Raw genomic sequence first — 18688 nt, forward strand, 5'->3', positions numbered from 1 at the left:
ATCCTTCCTCCACCCTCTCCTCCCTGCCTCACCCTCTAACTCGGGCGTGAGGAGGATGAAGGAAGAAATCTCTGCAGAAAAGGAGGCATTTAAGAGCCAGAAGGAACCCGGGGTCCTGGGAGCCCACGCAGGCTGGCCGAGCCCTGTCCACCAGCCCCCTGCCCCCCACAGGCAGCGAGCCTGGCGCAGGACCTCCCTCAGCAAGGCAGCGGGAGCGGAGGCGATGAGAGCCACCGAGCCCGGATTCAAATCGGGCTCCGGTGACGGCAGGAGCCTGGCACACAGCAGGGGCTCGGTGAACAAATGTTCTCCATTCGCCGGCATCCAGGGAAGTCCCTGCAGGGGCTGGAGATGGAGGAGAGGAGGCGCCACCTTGGCCTGGGCATCTGGGGTCTTGTGAGCTTTGGGGCAGATCGGCTGTGCCCATGACAGTTCTGGGCCACGGATGCCCAGGGGGCCTGAGAGAGCGTCTGCTCCACTGAAGGGTTCAACTAGTGTCCACCTGCCCCCCCCCGCCCCCACCACGGGGGGCTGCAGGTATAGAGTGCTCAGTCCTGCCTCCATCTGAACCCCTCCTATGCACTCAGCCCACGCGCAGAGACGGGAAGACGTCCAGACAGAGAGCCCTGGGGACCAGTGGCTCCAAAAAGGGTACAGGCCCCCATCACACAGCATCTCTGGGGCAGAGCCAGCCTCTTCCCTCTCAAGGCGCAGACACGGCAAGAAAAATGGGGAAGTCCCGAAGGTCTAATTCTGAACCCCCCACCCTACTTCCCTGCTTCCCTTTCACTCTTCTACACCAACCCCCCGCTCGCTCGCCCTCCACCCCCCCCCCCCGTGTTCCAAAATCGTGAGCCTCTTCCCCTTTACCCCCCTCCCCCAGTCGTTTCCCAGTAGCTCAGTGTTGTGACCTGTAGCAGCTGAGAGCCGCCCCTACGGCAGACACTTAAGTGCTATGCTTCCAGGGTGCTTCCATCTTAAAAAGGCAGCAGGCTGTGCGGGCGGCCCGGAGAGGTGCGGGCAGACCTGGGTTCGGGCTGCCAGCTGCCGCTTCGCCTCGATTTCCTCCTCTGTACAATGGGGTGGTCATGTTCCCCTTGCAAGGGCTGCTGCTATCATGAACTGAGCCCGGGGATGCCGAATGGTGGCAGGGGGGCAATGCCAAGGGCATAATTAGGGCATGTCCCGGTGGTGGAACTGTGGACACCGAGGCCGAACTACGGACGCCGTTCAGCGATTTCTGCACAGGCACACATCTGTTGAATTCGGTCCTTCAGCAAATGTTTATCGAGCCCTTGCTAGGTGACTCTCCAGCCAGCCTTCCATTCTGGAGACACATGGGTGGGGTTAGGGGCATGGCCGCTGGTGTCCCTCGGCGGTCTTTTGAATCCCAGCTCCACCGCTCACCAGCTGTGTGATCTTCAGGAAGGCTCTTGGCTTCTTTGGGACTCAGTTTCCGCATCTGTAAAATGGTTCCCGGGCCAGGCCTGGGAGCAGGACTGACCCACGGGCCAGAGCCCACGTGGGAGCATCCTGCCCGCTAGGCTTTGTCTGCTCCACCATACTGCCTGCCCCTCTGCAAGAAATGTTTTCACCCTGGCCCACCCTATTGGGTGCACCCTCCCCGGAGGCAGGGACTGGTCTTGCAGTGTCCCTCCCCTTTCTCCCAGATAGCGGTCCCAAAGCTTTTTCAACATGGCGGGCAGATCAGGCACTCAAACCCCAGCGCCAGCCACCTGCCATCAACTCTGGTCCCCACTCCAAACCCAGCATTTCGGAGAGGGGGGCAGCCCCATCTCCAAGGTCCCTGAGGGGGAATCTCACCCATAATGGGTAATCGCGACCCAGGGGAGAGGGCAGTGCCATGAAGGGCTTTGTGGCATAAAGAGGAGTTCTCCTGGTGACCCACAGAGTTTTGTTTTGGAGGAAACATGCACACCCGAGGCCACAGAGGTTGAAAGGAGGGCTCATCCCTGACATTCCTCAGTCCATCTACCTCACCCCTAACACACCCCATGGGGCTGGACTCCTGTTGCCTTCTGGGAGACTCACGCCTTCTCCAGGTGAGAGGTACCCCTCATGGAGAGACTCATTCTGAGAGCTGTGAATACGAACATCGTCGATCCTACATTCAGGACTGCTGTTCATTCTTTCACTCAACGTACACGAATTGAATGCATGCTGAGCGCTAGGTCTCATTCTAGGTGCTTCGACACAGTGGGGAACAAGACCAAAGACCGGGTGCTACCCTCCACTTGCTGACAGTCTAGCGGGGCGAGGCAGACAAAAAGCAAATACACAATGGTTACACAAGACGACGTCAGATCGTGATTAAGAAGGATATGGGGGGAACAAGTCAGGGCCAGAGAGTGACCAGTGAGGGGTTGGTTGGGGAGGGCCCTTTGAGAAGGCAACATTTGGGCAGAGCCCTGGAGGAAGTGAGGGTTGGAGCCTTTTCACAATCTGAGGGAAGCGTTTCCAGATGGAGTGAACAGGATGTACCCAGGCCCCGCAGTGGGAAGGAAGGTGGTTTGTTTCGGGGACGAGAGGATCAGTGTCACTGGGCCACATGCAGGGACAGGGCAGAGGAAGGTAACAAACGGGGGAGGGGTATGCAATGACAGCGCATGTTATTTCAAGTGTGACAAGGAGGGAAGGGAGGGCTTAGGGTAGGGGGTGTGTTATCTGGGCTTTAGACAGACCTCTGGATGTTTTCTGGAGGGCGCAACGGAGAGAGAGGCTAATGTGACACTCCCTCTTCCAAAGCACCCTCATTCCTGTCCTTTTTTGGAAGGGTCTGCCTGCCCCACGGTTTATGGAACAAAGGGAAAAGCGAGGACTTTGGAGCCAAACAGATGGGAACTAAATCTCGGCGGGGTGACCTGCGGCAGGCACCCCTCTCTCTGAGTTGTTTCCTCATCAGGGGAGGAAAGCAGTGAGCAGGGTACGAGCCCCAGCCCGTGTCAGACACACAGTGGGGCCTCCTGCAGCCCCAGACAAGCCCCCTTCTAGCTTTGCTCTTCCCTCTTCTTCCCACCTACCCCCCCTTTTTCTGGGAAAAAAGAAAAAGGTGACCAAGGGGTGATGATCAGGGTCTCAAGGAAGGACTGAGGGAGGCGGCCAGTGCCCTGGGGACACCAGCCCCGGGCGGAGGGGGCAGATCTGCCTGTCCGACATACAGAGACACCTAAGTCCCCCCGGGGTGGGACACGGACAGAGATAGGGTAGATCTAGGGAGGCCAGGCTGGGCCCCGTCACAGGAGCTAGCTAGGAGGGAGACATCTGCAGACAGACCACTAGGCCTCCGTGGGAGATGGTCGGGAAGAGAGAGGAAGGTGTGAGCGATCTGGCAGAGGGCATGTCCCCATTTCTATTTTTAATAAGGAGGCCCGGCAGACCCCGGGGGTGCTCAGGGGAAAGAAGGGGTGGGCTGGGGCCTTCCGCTCACCCCTTAAAACACCGCACCGCTGGTGCATTTACACTGTTCGTCAAGAGCGTGTACTTTTGTAACCCTTAAAAAGAGGCACGTGAGCACACGGGCTGTCAGACTAGATACTGTATTTTTGGAGGGGGGGGTGGGCTGGGGGACCCGGAAGAATGCACCGGGATGGGGATGGGGCCTGGGACGGCGGGCTGCACCCAATGCCCGTGCTCCCGAGGGCTCCGCCAGAGGAGAGGATGGCGAAGGGGCAGCGGTCTGCGGGCGGACAGCGCCTCGCACCTGCGGCCCCTCTGGCCCCACCCCTGCTCCTTTGCCCTAGAGGGGCCCGGGTGCCTGAGGGGCAGGGCTCGCCCAGGCCCCGCCCCTGCGCCCCCGAGGCCCCCGTGCTCCTGGCCTCCTGGGGCGGCTCGCAGTCTCCCGCCCCGCCCCTCCGCGCGTGACCTCGGCCCCGCCCCCGCGAGCCCCCGCCCCGCCCCCCCGCCCCCTGCCCCCGGCTCCTCTGTCACTTCCTGATTCCCGCTTCCTGCTTCCCAGAGGCCGGGATCCGGAGCCGCCCGAGGCCGGTGCCGCAGTCCCCGGCGTCCCCGGTGAGCGTGGCGGGCCGGGACTGGGGTCGCGGGCGGGGGACCCGGCTGGGCTGCGGGGGCGGGGCCGCAGGAGGCTGGGGTGGGGGTCGCGAGTCCGAGGAGCCCTTCCCCTCCGCGGCGCCCCACCCTCTGTCCCCACTCCCTGTGGCCACCCAGCCTGTCCCCTCTTGGTTCACCTTGGACCCCGCTCCGAAGGCGCCCTGGGATGCTCTGCGGCCGGGAGCGGCGTCCTGACCACCCCCCTCCCCCCCCCCCCCCCCCAGTCCTGCCAGGCCCCCTGGGCCGGCCTGGGGCTCCCAGCAGCTCCCTGCACATTCCTGCAGGCACTGCACATTCCCTGGGGCTCGGAACTGGGGCCGAGTGCGGCTCCACAGAGGAGTCCTTTCCTGCCTCTTGTGGCTGTCCAACCCATCAGCCAACTTCCAAATCCTGGGCAGGAAGGAGCCTGCTTGCAACCGACTAGGACCCTCCGAGGAGGTTGCCCTGCTTTGGCACCTCCCACTTCCCCCACACATACCAGAGTCAGGGAGGGGCCTGGGTAGGGTCTCCGCAAAGCCCCTCCCCACTCAGCAGTGTGGGCCTTGGGTCAGTGCATTTACCCTCCCCCCCCCAGATGCCACCTTAGAGGGGTGGCAGCCAGGGTCTGTCCCTGTGACCCCATTCTGTAACTGGAGAAACTGAAAGCCAAGAGGGTTACAACGACCAGGCCCCTGGTTGCATCCCCCCCACCTCCCTTCATGCAGCCCCTGGGAGGGATGGGGGTTGTTGGGGTGGGTGAGGGCTGATCCAGGCCTCTCCGCCCTGCAGACATGTCCTTCCGCAAAGTGGTCCGGCAGAGCAAATTCCGGCATGTGTTCGGACAGCCGGTCAAGAATGACCAGTGCTACGAAGATATTCGAGTGTCCCGTGTCACCTGGGACAGCACCTTCTGCGCAGTCAACCCCAAGTTCCTGGCGGTGATCGTGGAGGCCAGCGGTGGGGGTGCCTTCCTGGTGCTTCCCCTAAGCAAGGTGGGCCCCATCAGGGCTGGGGGAAGGACTGGAGACTCAGCCACACCTGCCGGGCCTATCTGCTCACTTCACATTCCGTGTCTCGCCCATCCCCACACTGTTGGACAGGTGTCATATTCTACATTTATTGCCCAGGTGGTGGTAGCACAGATGGAGAAAGTTTTTTATTGCCGCCGAGGCAGAGTCAGAGCCAGAGGCAGAGGCAACAAACATTTCCTGCTCACCCTTGACTGCCCCTCTCATGCCCGCAGACGGGCCGCATCGACAAGGCCTACCCGACGGTGTGTGGACACACGGGACCCGTCCTGGACATCGACTGGTGTCCCCACAATGACGAAGTCATCGCCAGCGGCTCAGAGGACTGTACGGTCATGGTGAGGCACGGGGCTGTGGTTGGGCCCGGGTCACAGGTGTGGCTCGAGGCTGCGGGCAGCGGGGCCGAGCAGAGGCCTCCACGGGCATCCCCCCCCCTCCCCCACAGGTGTGGCAGATCCCGGAGAACGGGCTGGCCTCCCCGCTGACGGAGCCGGTAGTGGTGCTGGAGGGGCACACCAAGCGAGTGGGCATTGTCACCTGGCACCCGACCGCCCGCAACGTGCTACTCAGTGCAGGTCTGCGCCGCCCGCCCCGCCCCCCCCCACCCCCCGCCCCTCTCTACGCACGGTTCCGGAGCCCCAAACCCTCGCCCGGGCCCATGTGACAGGTGGTAAAGCTTGACCGCAGAGGTCAAGAGGCCGGGTCTGGGCCCAGGAGGGTGGTCCAAGCCAGCCTGGTGGGCTGATGGCCCCCTGCCCGGCAGGCTGTGACAACGTGGTGCTCATCTGGAACGTGGGCACGGCGGAGGAACTGTACCGCCTGGACGGCCTGCACCCCGACCTCATCTACAACGTCAGCTGGAACCGCAACGGCAGCCTCTTCTGCTCTGCTTGCAAGGACAAGGGCGTGCGCATCATCGACCCCCGCCGGGGCACCCTGGTGGCGGTACGTGGCCCTGGAGGGCTGGGATGGTAGTGGACGGGCCCAGGGGCTCTGTCGGGGTGCTGTACTGACCACTGTGTCCCCCGGACAGGAGAGGGAGAGGGCTCACGAGGGGGCCCGTCCCATGCGGGCCATCTTCCTGGCGGATGGCAAGGTGTTCACCACGGGCTTCAGCCGCATGAGCGAGCGGCAGCTGGCACTGTGGGACCCGGTGAGTGGCCGTGGCCAGCCTGAGGGGACAGGCTTGATCGAGACTTGGGCCCCACCCTGGGCAAGGAGGGCAGGAGTCACCCCGGAGAGAGGCCTGTGGTGCCCAGGTTCTCAGCCTGGCACCTGAGGCTCCCGGGACCTGGAACCCTGCCAGCCTCTTCTGTCCTTGCCCCTTGCTCTCCAGCCTCCCCGACTGCCTCCAGCTTCCTCCGAGTCTCAGCCCACATTATTCTTGCCAACCGAAAGGCCATTCCCTCCTTTGCTTGCCTGTTCCCATCTGGCTGCCCTTTAGGACTCCGTGCAGAGGCCCCCTCCTCCAGGAGGCCTCCCAGCCCTTCCCCTGAAGTGCTCTGTCCCACAGCCCCGTGCTTCTGTCTAGTGACCTCCACAAGTCCCTCTGAGACAGAGCTGGTGCTGCCTGGTGCCCCCAGCTGCCACGTGGTAGGGACCTTCTCAGCACCGGCTCAGTGGCCCGCGGTAGGCTAGGAAAGTGAGATCCTGGGAGTGGAGGGGATCCAGGAGGGTGGGAGAGAACCCGTCTGGTGTGGTGGGGGCAGTGCCAGCTGGCATGTGAGGCTGCTTGGGGCCAGTCCTGATGGGGGGCTGGGATGGTGAGGAGAGGCGGGGGAAAGACTCTGGCCTGATTGCCCCCCACCCCATGTGCCAGGAGAACCTCGAGGAGCCCATGGCCCTGCAGGAGCTGGACTCCAGCAATGGGGCCCTGCTGCCCTTCTATGACCCGGACACCAGCGTGGTCTACGTGTGCGGCAAGGTGGGGCTGGGCGGGCCTGACGGGGGGCAGGGAAGAAGGCTGCCTGCCTGAGCGCTGACCGCTGCCCCCTCCCCCGCCACAGGGTGACTCCAGCATCCGGTACTTTGAGATCACGGATGAGCCCCCCTACATCCACTTCCTGAACACGTTTACCAGCAAAGAGCCCCAGAGGGGCATGGGCAGCATGCCTAAGAGGGGCTTGGAGGTCAGCAAGTGTGAGATCGCCCGGTAAGAAGGGCCTCCCAGGTGGCTGGCTCCAGCGGCAGAGGCCAGGCCATGGCGGCCGTCCAGGGTGAAAGGTCAGATCTTCGGAGGCTGCTCAGAGCAGGAACCAGCCCACAGCAGGGCCAGGGTCAGAGGTCAGAGTGTGGAGGGGCTGGGGCGAGGCCTGGGAGTGGAGAGTGCAGGGAGCCAAGGGAGCCAGTGAGGGGGAGGCTCCACCCATGGCTCCTCCCTCCCCCGCCTTTCCCAGGTTCTACAAACTGCACGAACGCAAGTGTGAGCCCATTGTCATGACGGTGCCAAGAAAGGTGAGGCCACCCGGTCCCCTGCCCACCCACTCGGGCAGGCGTGAGGTCTGTGAATGGGACACGGTTGAGTATGGATGTGGTCAGTGGGCTGGTCATACCCAGCCGGGTGTTGGGCTTTGTCAGACAAGACAGGCAGGGCTGGGACAGGTTGAGCTGAGGTCCTGCTCCGGAAGAGCCACAGGAGATGGACAGGAGCCGGGCAGCTGTGGAGGGCTCCCTGTAGTAGGCGACACAGGACCGACAGCATGGCTAGGGTGGGCATACGCCAGGCAGGGGGAACAGAGGTGAGAATGGAGAGCGGACGGGAGTCTGGCTGTAGGGGAGACTCCCATGAGGAGGGCATCAGTCCCGTGTGGCCTAGCCTCAGATGTCCAGCCAAGAGCCTTGGACGAGCTTCGTCCTCCACTGAGTGGGCCGTTGTGCCAGCCGGGCACGTCCCAGGGAGCAGAGCTGTGAGGGAGGCTGACTTAACACGGCTCCCAGGATCCCGTGAAACCACGTAGCTGGCCCCTGCTTAGGAGTGTTGGGAAGGCTTCTGAGGGGGTTGTTGGCGTGTCCCGAAGGGAAGTGCAATGACAGGTTTGTGCTTGAGAGAGGCCGCTGGAGGCCAGGCCATCGGAGGATGGGTTGGCAGGGTACAGGCCTGGAGGCCAAGGCAGTGATGAGAGGGCGGCTACCCAGGGTCCCGATGAGAGGACCCTGACACTGGACCCCTGACTGATCCCGACCTCCCCCACCCCCTGCCCAGTCGGACCTCTTCCAGGACGATCTGTACCCTGACACGGCTGGGCCTGAGGCGGCCCTGGAGGCAGAGGAGTGGGTGAGCGGGCGGGATGCCAACCCCATTCTCATCTCCCTGCGGGAGGCCTACGTGCCCAGCAAACAGCGGGACCTGAAGGTCAGCCGGCGCAACGTGTTATCCGATAGCCGGCCTGCCGTGGCCCCCAGCTCGGCCCGCCTAGGAGCCTCCACATCCGCTGTCGCCACTCACACTACCGCCCCCAGCGGCGGCCTCGCCGGAGCCGGGGTACGTGCCTCACAGTCGGGGCGGTGTTGGGAAGCCCCAGGCGTCACCCTGGTCTGCTGTGTGCGCCCGAACCATTCGCCGCCTGTCTGCCGGGCTCAGGCCCCTGCCTGGTAGATCTGGGGAGGGCTGCAGCTCCACGACACCTGACCGCCTATTCCCCCCCCCCAACCCCCACTGTCCCTGCAGGAGGCTGGGAAGCTGGAGGAGGTGATGCAGGAGCTCCGGGCACTGAGGGCGCTGGTCAAGGAGCAGGGGGAGCGCATTGGCCGCCTGGAAGAACAGCTTGGCCGAGTAGAGAATGGGGACGCTTAGGACCATAGGCCCAGGGGGTGCCACTCCCCCTCACCTCCTCCTCCACTCCCTTCTCACCCAGCCTCTGTTGGCAAGTCCCACCGCCAGCTGGCTGCCTCCTGCGCCTGCCCAGGGCCTCTCGGGCAGGTTCGGGGGCAGTCCACACCCTGTCCCATCCTGTGGGCCCAGGCTAGAGCCACCGCCTGGCTCTTGTCATTGTTACCGTGGAGGGTTTTTGTACCAAGGCAAGCTTATACTCTGAGGGACCATCTCCCCCCCCCCCCCCCCCAGTTCCCTGCTCCTTCCGCAGAGTAAGCAGGAGGCACAGGCTCTATATTTTCATTCCAAATAAAATTCTCTTTCTAAAAGCCAGGTTTGCCATTCTGCAAAGGGTGGGGCTGGGAAAGGAAGTCTGGAAGGCTGGGGACAAATGAGGCCCACGGGGATCCCGGATCTGAGGGAGGTCTGGGGGCCATGAGCATCCCCCACAGCCAGCGCTTCCCTGAATTCTGCCGAGTAGAGAAACTGAGGTCGCAGACCTGTGGACACCCGGGACGGCGTCCTGCTTTGAGCTGGTGCCATTCCTCCTTTTGGAGGCCTGGTCACAGGCCCCAGAGCCCAAGCGTCACCCGGCGAGAGACCTATGAGGCTCTGGTGTGGGTCAGGGTGGTCCCGAGAGGCCCAAGGCCCCCCACCAGGGGATATGGCAGGGAGTGTTGGGTGGGGTATTGTGGGCAGGAAGCGGAAGCGTCGAGTAACCCCCAGCTGCAGCTGAGCGCGCCAGAGCTCACTTCCACTCAGCACAGTCAGAGCTGGCGGTGGGCGCCTGAGCACTGAGGCCGGCGGACTGATGGTGAGCCCAGGAGCCCACTGGGCCCTGCAGTGGGGGCGACAGGTCGGGGCTGGAATGTCTGGGCCCTGGGAGCTAAGGGAGGATTTCTCCCCCACGCCCCATTGGGGCCCACGGGCAGAAACAGCCGGGCAAGGGCAGAGGCGGGAGACCCCGGGCGAGCGTGGGGCAGAAGCTGGGCCTTCCTCTCTCTCCCCTTACCGCCGAGCTGGGCCTCCCTGGGATTCAGAGTGTGCCCCTAGCACCCCACTCCCGGCCTAGACCCCCTTCAAGAACCTTTGCTAGACCCTCTCTCTCACCTGCTCTGCTTGGGACCTGGGACCTGGGCAGAGCCTCCCTGCATCCCTGGAGCCCAGGCAGAGAGAGGGCCTGGGGCGCATGAAGAGGAGGCTTGCTTGAAACCTCGGCACCCCTCCCCCCTCTGCCACCTCCCCCATCTGCCTTTTTCCAACCGCAGGCTTCCTCTGTTAGCACCAGCCTCCCCCAGCCCCTGGCCCTGCGAACCTAAGGCCCCCAGGGGACGGGGAGTTCAGCGGAAGTGGTGCAGCTGGGGCAGTCCCACGTGTGGGAGGGAAGAGGGGCTTCAGGGGCCCCCATCCTGAGGCCGGGCGGGGTGGAGGGTAAACAGTTGTCCTGGAGGTGGTCCCTCCATCCCAGGCCTCAGGAAGAGCCAGCCCCGACAGCCAGCCTCGCAGGCCACCTCTCTCCTTCCACACCCCATCCCCACCCCACGGGCAACGTGGACACTTTCAACCAGTATTAACTGAGCACCTGCTATGCGTGCTGGGAATTCAGTGCTGGAGCCGTAAGGATCCCTGTCTCCCTGCTGCTTACGCCGCTGGGGCAGAGACGGGGTAAATGGCAAGCACCTGCCGGCTGTGTGAGGAGCACAAGGGAGAGGAAAACAGAGCCAGGCTCGGCCTGGCGCGGGGGGGGGGAGCGGCAGGGCAGTACTCCGGGTCAGATCGGGCCTCACAGAGATGGTCTGAGCCAAGGCGAGCCGGCAGCCGTGTGGCTCTCGGGGATGGGGCATCTGGGCGGAGGGACCAGGCAGCACACGGTCCCCTGGCAGGCGCAGGCTCGTACAGCGCAGGTGGGGTGGCGAGGGCAGGGCATCAGAGGCTCCGTGGCCGGATCTCAAAGGACCGGGGCCCTGCTAAGGACTTGGGTTTTTCTGCTTGACTGTCCCCCTTTTGCCCAAGAGGCAATTGAGGACCCAGGCACCAACTCCCCCCCTCCCCGCCCAGCCCCGGTGACGAGCCCCCGCCTGTCTCCCCGCAGGACCTGCCCTGTGCCCTAGGGCTTGGGACACTGCTGGCCCTGCCGGGGGTCCTGTGCTCGGGCAGCGGCGCCTCGGACGGCGAGGGCCCCAGCTCTGGCACGGTCGTGCTGCTGCTGCTCCTGCTGCTGCTCCTGCTGGCCACCGGCCTGGCGCTGGCCTGGCGCCGCCTCAGCCGCGACTCGGGGGGCTACTACCACCCGGCCCGCCTGGGCGCCGCCCTGTGGGGCCGCACGCGCCGCCTGCTCTGGGCCAGCCCGCCAGGCCGCTGGCTCCGGGCCCGGGTTGAGCTGGGGTCACCCGATGAGGACCCAGAGCAGCAGCAGGACGAGCAGGACGAGGAAGAGGACTACCACCTGGTCGGAGGCCTGGGGGAGACACAGTCCCGGGACGAGGACCAGCCATGCGGAGAGGGGCCCGGCCCACGGCAGGCGGCAGAGCCCACTGAGGAAGCACGTGACAGTAACACCGACGGGGGCCTGGGCCTCAGCTCCCAGGGGCCGGTGGGCTCAGGGGGCAGCGCTGAGGCCCTGCTGAGTGACCTTCACGCCTTTGCTGGCAGCGCGGCCTGGGATGACAGCGCTGAAGCGCCCGAGGGCCAGGGCCTCCATGTCACCGCACTGTAGGAGCCCGCGTGGTGTCACATCCCCGTCGCCGTGCCTCTGCTTCCCAAAGCCGCCACGGCCGCTTGGACACAGCCTGCCCTGGACCCACTGTCGCCCACATCCCCAGATGGAGAGTCTCAGACTATCACTCCCCCACCCATTCGGTCCCCAGAGCCGTGCATCCCTGTCCCCATCGGGAAGGCCACCCATCCCTATGGGCACTGGGCAGCCACCTTAAATAAAAGCCCTCCAGCCCTGTGGCTCTGTGGTCCTATAGCGACCCTTTCCATCTCTTAGCAGGGGCTCCTCCCGGCGCCACCCCACCCACTCCTGCCCCCAGAAATCCAAGTTCAAGAGCCAGGTCAGTGCCATGATTCAATATTTTAATTCGCTAAGGGCACAGCTCAACTGCAGGAGGCCAGCTGGGCGGCAAGGCCATTCCACTGACAGCCACAGCCTGTGGCCCTCTGTGGGCATGGTCCAGGGGCACAGCCACCCCCAACAGAGACACACTCTCACACACACTCACTCCTGTACTCTTGGACACACCTCCAGGCCTCTGGAACTGGCCCAGGGTCCCGCTTGCCCTCACAGCCATCCGTCCTCCTAGCGCCCAGGGCGCCCACGGCCCCTCTTAGACTTCTTGGTCCCTGAGGGGGGTCGGATGGGGAGGGGGGCAGAGCTCGAGGGTGGCGGTGGTGGTGGCAGGAGAGGAGGTAGAGGGGACTCCGTGGGCTCCAATGGGCCAGGGCTGGGCCGGAATCCCTCAAAGGGTGAGAATTTCAGGGGGCTGCAGGGAAAACCAAGGCTGAGTCAGCACCTACTGGCACTGGGGTCAGAGGGCCAACTTCCCCACCTGCCTGGGCACACAGACTATGAGGTCAGGTGCCCAGCCAGGCAGCCTGTGCCACGAGGGGTCCCCAGTGGTAGATGACAAAGCAGAGGCTAGCACTGAGATTCAGCCAAGGCAGCCCTGGGGTGGACGGGGCAGAGCCAAAGCTAGAACCGGCCTCCTGCTCCAGCTACACCCTCCCTTCTGCCCTGTGGTACCTGACCGGGGTCCGGGGGCTGCTGTTCAGGCGCCTGGGGGAGCGTAGCTTGGGCTGGAAGGAGAAGCCCTCCTTGCTGCTGTCCAGGACGGAGGGTGCCACGTACGTGAAGCCCTGGGAAGGAGGTGCAAGGCAGGGCTGGGCAACGCTCAGCATCCCCCACTCCTTAGCCACAATCCTTCCCGTGTCCCCATAACCCTCGGGCCACAAAGGACCTCACCAGGAAGGCCTGGTTGGCGCTCTCACTGAGGGCCGTATCATCTGGACTGTCCACTGGCGTCTGCCGTGTGAAGTGGATGTCAAACTGGCTCACGTCCTCCTCTGACTGCTGTGAGCGACCCAAATGGGGAGGAGGGGTCAGGGAGCGTCCAAGATGGGCCCTCCACCTGCCCCCAGTCCGGTGGGACCTCCACTCACCAGACAGGGCCTGAAAGGGGGGTCTACGCGGCGAGCCAGGAGGTCATCCCAATTAATGTGTCGGAAGAAGGGGTGTCTCTGTGGGTAGAGTGCCCCCAAACACCACCATTTCACCCTCTTCGGCTCCCTCAGTAACTCCGTCTGCCCTAAGGCCCTGCCTGCCCCCTGTCCTTTGGGGGATCATCCCCGCCCTCTCCTGATGGTCCCAGACCCACCTGCACATCAGCAGCGTCTCCTGGGCCGCCACCCATCCGTTGGCTGGGATTCCGCTTCAGAAACTGCGGGGCGAGGGCAGAGGGTGAGGGTCTGGGGGATAGACACTGACTGTGTGTTCCCCTGTGTTCCTGGGGGCTGGCTGGGGCGGGGAAGGGTGGAGGAGGGAGAAGGCCTCTGGAGTTGGGTCTCCACCTACGGGCCACCCTAGGACTTCCAAACTTGGTCCAATGGGCCCTCTGCCCTGAAGCCTTCGTAAAGGCACCTGGTCACCGGGATCACTCCAGGGCACTCCAGCAGGGATCCAGTCTCCAAACCCACCCTTCCCACTTTTATCCCTAATGATTGCCTTCGTGATGAGAGAGCAGCTAGCTCATCATGAATGTTTTCTTTGGCTGATGAGAACTTGGACTACAAATGTGTACAGGGTCAGCAGCTGGTCTACAACAGAGCTAAGGCACAAGCTCGGTGTCTTGGAACCCAAAGCAGGTGCCGCTTCATCCCAAAGGCATACTGCACAAGTGGGGATGTCGCACAGCCCAGAGGACCCCGTACGGGGCCTAGAAGACATGGAGGCTGGACCAGGGGCAGGAGGGAGCCCAACACCCCCCCCCCTTTTTTTTTTTTTTTAAGTTTATTCATTTATTCTGAGAGAGAGAAAGAGAATCCCAAGCAGGCTCTGCACTGGGGCTCGAACTCATGAACTGTAAGATCATGACCTGAGCTGAAATCAAGAGTCTGGACGCTTAACTGACTGAGCGCCCCCAGGCGCCCCCGGAGCCCACCTTTTTGACGAGGTCCCGGGCATCCGGGGTGAGGTAGGGGGGCAGTGTCAGCTTCCCTTTGATGATCTTGTCCATGGTTTTCTTCCGGTTCTCCGCAGTGAAGGGTGGCTGGAGAAAGCAGACGGTGAGAGGAGACTTGCGGGCTTCACCCCAGGCCCTGCCCCTGGCCGGGATGGGGACCCCCTCCCACCCCTGTCCCCCCTCCCCTCCTCCCAAGGAGGCTGGACTTGCCGATCCAGTGAGCATGTCGTACATCAGGGCCCCCAGGCTCCACCAGTCCACCGCCCGGTTGTGGCCACTGCGCACCAGAATCTCAGGGGCCCTGAGGGGACGGGTGAAACCATCAGCCCGGCCAGGCCTTTCCTGGCAGTTCTCCCCACCCCTGGTCCCAGCCAGCTACCACCCACATGTACTCAATGGTGCCACAGAAGGTGTGGGTGACGGCGCCCTCATGGATCGACTCCTTGCAGAGTCCAAAGTCTGTCAGTTTGATGTGGCCTGGGGAAGATGTTGGAGAGGGTGGTCAGGGCCCTGGCTCACTGCACGGTGCTCCTCGGCCCTCCCGGCAGATTCTGACCCGCCTCGCAGCTGCGGGGGGGGCAGGGTGCACGCGCGCATGCGCACCCTGGCTGCTGAGCATGATGTTCTCAGGTTTGAGGTCCCGGTAGATGATGCCTTGGGAGTGCAGATGGCCCAGGGCCAGCGTGATCTCTGCCAGGTAGAAACTGCAGAGACAGGACAGGGTGAAGGCAAGGGTAGGGGTGGGGCTTTCTCTGGGGAGAGGGGATCCCTGGAGCCCCTCAGGAGAGGCAAGAAGTAATACCTACCAGGCCGTGTCTTCCAGGAAGATGCCCTCTCGCTCCAGATGCGTGAAGAGCTCACCGCCTGCGACACAAACACGTCAGCAGCTGTGTGCTGGGAGCAAGTGCCTTCGCGCTCTGAATCTTGGTTTCTTCTTGGGGAGAGTGGGACTCATAATTCCGGCCCTACCTGCCTCACAGAGCTGCCGTGGGGATTCAATTCAATTCAGCAAACATCTACCGACGCCTACTCGGTGTCTGGCCCTGTGCTGGGTGAAGCTGGGGACACAGAGATGAAGAGACCCAGCCATTGCCCTCAGGACGCTCAGTCTAATGGGGAGACAGACATGCACACAGGTGCTCTAACATGCCAGACTGAGGCAACAGCTCCAAGAGCTTAACCCAAAAAATCTCACAGAGGCGGCAAAATTACTCCCAATGTGAGGGGACACAGCCCACGGTAGCAATGAGAATTAAGGGGACGCTGAGACAGACACAGATACTGGAGCTCACAGGGCCCATCTGGTGCAGATGGGACAGGGGGAGGGGTCAGGCCCCACCACTCCGTGGCCAGCAGGGGGCACCAGGCCAAGGAGGCCAGGCTGATCTGAGCAGTTACAAGGAGCCATGACTGTGAGTGTTGGGGACAATTCCATGCCGGCACGACGAGCACCCTGGGAGTTCGTGGAGGAGACATTAGGAAGAGGGTGAGCTGAAGGCCTCAGGCCCGGTTTGGAAACAACTGTGACTCATGCCCTCCCCTCAAGAGAGTGGAGATGATGGAGGACACTGCCAAGGATGAACCAGCTGGATCTGGGACCTGATGGGACACAGGGCACCCGGCAGAGAGGAGCAGGACATGAAGGGGTGGTGGATGTGGACAGAACAGGCCCCTGGGTTTCTGCACGAACTGCCACTGTTCCCATCTACCCCCAATGCAGGGGAGGGACACAAGAGGTGCTGGACAGACGTTTGCTGAATGAATGGATGGATGGATGGATGGATGGACGGACGGACGGGCGGACGGATGAAGGGATGGATGGACAGACGGACGGATGAGTGTGGGGGCCCCCTAGCCATTCTACACACCACATCTCTGCGGGCTTCCCCAGAGTTCCCAGTGCTTCCTGGCTGGTTCCCTGGCCCTGGTTCCCCCGCTGGGCCCACGCTCATACCACTGAGGCACTCGAGGATGAGGTAGAGTTTGCCACCGGTCTGGAAGGCATAGGCAAGTTCCACAATGAAGGGGTGCTTCACTGACTCTAGAATGTTCCGTTCAGCCCGCGTGTGTGCTGTGTCCTTGGCGTTGCGCACAATTTTGGCCTGAAGAGGCGGGGATCGCGGTCAGAAGGTGGGTGCCTCGGGCTCCTTTAGTCCCTGCAGCCATTACCTTCCGCCACCCTGTCTCACTCCATTGTATTTCTTCACAATCCCGCTAACCACGGTCATCCTTCTCAAGGACTGATTTATCCTCTAGGGGTATATCTCCACTTCGGCACGGATGGCATTTGGGGCAGGTAATTCTTTGTTGTGGGCGCCGTCTTGTACATCGGAGGATGTTTAACAGCGTCCCGGGCCTCTACCTACTGGATGCCAGGGGCACCCTCTCCAGCTGTGACTCAAAAATGTGGAAATTGCCACATGTCCCCTGGGAGGCGAAACAGCCCATAGGCGAGAACTACTATACAATCATATAACCGCAATGGACAATAAGCCGGCAAATGCCCAAGACTGGCACCGTTTCCACCATCACGTTCACTAGTGTCTTCCCAAAGCCTGGAAGAGTGCGTGGGGAATGGCAGCCACCGAGTAAGGACTTGCTGGCTGAACAAATGACTCACCTTCCTCAGGACTTTCATGGCATATATTTTTCCCAAATTGGTGCCCTGCACCTTTCGAACTTGGAACACCTGTAGGGCAGGGGAGACAGGATTAACCTCCCTCTCCATAGCCTGCCTTCACAAAGCTCCACCCTAAAGCTCCGGCCTTGAGAGCGAGAGGCCAAGGCCCACCCAAGGGTGGGGCAGGAAAGAGGTCGGGGCAGACTCTGAGAGGATTTGCCTTTCCCTCCTTTATGTTTTTACCCCAGAGAGCTACAGAGGCTCTAGTGATCTACAAGTCTAATTTGTTTTGAGACCCTCTGCTGCTGCGAGACTGAGGCAGGGAGACCAGCAGGGGAGAAGGGCCAGTACCTTGCCATAGCCCCCCTTGCCCAGCACACGCAGCAGCTCAAAGCAGTGGGGCCCGATGCGCTCGGGGCCCAGGTTCACACTGGTCTCCGTTAACTCCACCTCCTCGCAGTGTCCCACAGGCCTATTGACGCAAGAGGTTAATGGGGGCAAGGCTCCAGTTCGCCCCAGCCCTTTCCCTCCCTGCACACCGCCCCCCCCCCCAACACAACCCGCACTCACTCCAGGCCAGCCGCCCTCAACTCGCCATGGGGCCACACGTCCTGTGAGAAACCGAGGGGTAAGAGCCAAGGAAGGTACCAGGAGCCCTCCCCCTCAAGCTGGACTACTTGGCCCGGGAGAGGAGGGGGGTCAGGAATGGGAGCTAGGGGGCGACGGGCCAGCACTGGGGAGGAGAGGCCGAGGGCAGAAAAGGGAGAACCAGGGGGAGGGCTGGGGACCTGGAAGACAGGTCGGGGTGGGTGAGGATGGGTCAGAACTTAATGGGGGCCGGGATCTGAGACACCGGCTGGGGGGAAGCCAGCGCCATTCCACCGCCTAGGGGGTGGGATCGAGCCGCGCCCAGGAGGACCACTCACCGAGGGGCTGAACTCTGGCTCGCCCTCGCTGCCTTCCTCCGTCTCCAGGTCCAGGTCAAACACGGCCGCCATAGCGGCGCCGGCCCGGCGGGCCCCTCGGCCCTTGCTCGGCCGCGCTCGGACTGACAGTCCGGGGGGCGGAGGGTACTGTGTACATCATCACTCCGCGACCCAGGCCGCGGCGGCGCGCGCCGATGACGTAGGGAGCTGCCCCCTCCCTCCCCCAGGCCCGCTTAGTCAAGGAGGGGAGAAAAGATGGCGCCCAGCGCAAGGCCTCTCGGGAGCCGGCTTAACCCTCTTGGGCGGGACTTTCTCAGTCTTGCCAGCACTGTTCCTCCCGGGCGGCACCGGACAAGGGCTACCTGGAAGGCGCTCATCTTGGTTCTGGGGAGAGTTTGAGTGTGCCTGGGACAGAGGCACAGGCAGGTATGGCTGTAAACTTAACTCCCAGCCCCGTTCAAGCCGTGCGCTGGCTGCGTGGCTGGGTGGCTGGGTGCTGGCTGGGTGGCGAAAGGCAGGTCGCGTCTCTCTGTTCGGTCCTGAAAGAGAGGTAGCTGCATCTCAGTCCCCTTAACGTGCCACCTGACTCGAGGACCCTGCAAGTCAAAGCATATACTGGGTGACGACGGCTCCACGCCCAGGTCAGGCTGGGCTTTTTTGCCAGCTTCTTGCCAGAAAGGATTTGGGTCTCATTGATCCACCCGTAAATACGGGCTTGTGTTGAAGTTCGCTCCCATGCCAATTTAAGTACATTTCTTAATTTTGCTACTGGTACAGAATAGGTGCTTAATAAAACTTGGTTAAAAGAATGAATGAATGAATGAATACACCAAACCGGGTCTGTGACTTTAGATTTGGGCATGGATTCTTGTTGGGGTTCTGGGCGGGGGGATGGGGGGGTGGGACGTGAATTTGGGCCACACCAGGTCCTGGATTGCCGGAGGTCTGATTGCTGGAGGCTGTCTGGATGTGCATTCCAGGTGGATGGGGAGGTGAAATATGAACTCGGACAGAACTCAGGAGTCTCCAGGCTGGAGCAGGTTTTATCTGGTTGGATGTGGCCCTCTGTTGAAATC

The 18688-nt window shown here is 62.6% G+C and overlaps 3 protein-coding genes across 6 annotated transcripts; 2 read left to right on the forward strand and 1 right to left on the reverse strand.

Moving 5' to 3' along the window:
* The first annotated feature begins 2570 nt into the window (after nt 1-2570).
* Nucleotides 2571-9215, forward strand: CORO1B (coronin 1B). Its single transcript, XM_047824158.1, has 12 exons — nt 2571-2592; nt 3977-4029; nt 4837-5039; nt 5291-5413; nt 5521-5650; nt 5839-6020; nt 6109-6228; nt 6895-6999; nt 7082-7227; nt 7472-7529; nt 8278-8556; nt 8743-9215. Exons 3-12 carry the CDS (start codon nt 4839-4841, stop codon nt 8866-8868), a joined length of 1470 nt encoding a protein of 489 aa, XP_047680114.1. The 5' UTR covers nt 2571-2592; nt 3977-4029; nt 4837-4838; the 3' UTR covers nt 8869-9215.
* A 351-nt stretch (nt 9216-9566) lies between these two features.
* PTPRCAP (protein tyrosine phosphatase receptor type C associated protein) lies at nt 9567-11841 on the forward strand. The gene is made up of 2 exons (XM_047824171.1): nt 9567-9700; nt 10979-11841. Exons 1-2 carry the CDS (start codon nt 9698-9700, stop codon nt 11600-11602), a joined length of 627 nt encoding a protein of 208 aa, XP_047680127.1. The 5' UTR covers nt 9567-9697; the 3' UTR covers nt 11603-11841.
* A 102-nt stretch (nt 11842-11943) lies between these two features.
* On the reverse strand, nt 11944-17789 carry RPS6KB2 (ribosomal protein S6 kinase B2). 4 transcript variants are annotated; one of them, XM_047824160.1, is made up of 15 exons: nt 17613-17784; nt 17257-17297; nt 17038-17158; nt 16687-16755; nt 16021-16168; nt 14873-14930; nt 14670-14770; nt 14453-14543; nt 14277-14367; nt 14046-14153; nt 13263-13325; nt 13048-13125; nt 12851-12955; nt 12632-12744; nt 11944-12371 (listed from the first exon to the last, which is right to left on the reverse strand). In XM_047824160.1, the coding sequence occupies exons 1-15, from the start codon at nt 17682-17684 to the stop codon at nt 12188-12190; spliced, it is 1443 nt and encodes a 480-aa protein (XP_047680116.1). In that variant the 5' UTR covers nt 17685-17784; the 3' UTR covers nt 11944-12187. The 4 variants fall into 4 exon arrangements, with proteins under 4 accessions (XP_047680116.1, XP_047680115.1, XP_047680118.1 ...); XM_047824159.1 differs by having other exon boundaries at nt 12851-12958; nt 17613-17780; XM_047824162.1 differs by lacking the exons at nt 12851-12955; nt 13048-13125 and having other exon boundaries at nt 17613-17789.
* Between the last annotated feature and the right edge of the window lie 899 nt (nt 17790-18688).

Source organism: Prionailurus viverrinus, chromosome D1 (assembly GCF_022837055.1).
Source record: "Prionailurus viverrinus isolate Anna chromosome D1, UM_Priviv_1.0, whole genome shotgun sequence".
NCBI classification, from domain to species: Eukaryota; Metazoa; Chordata; class Mammalia; order Carnivora; family Felidae; genus Prionailurus; species Prionailurus viverrinus.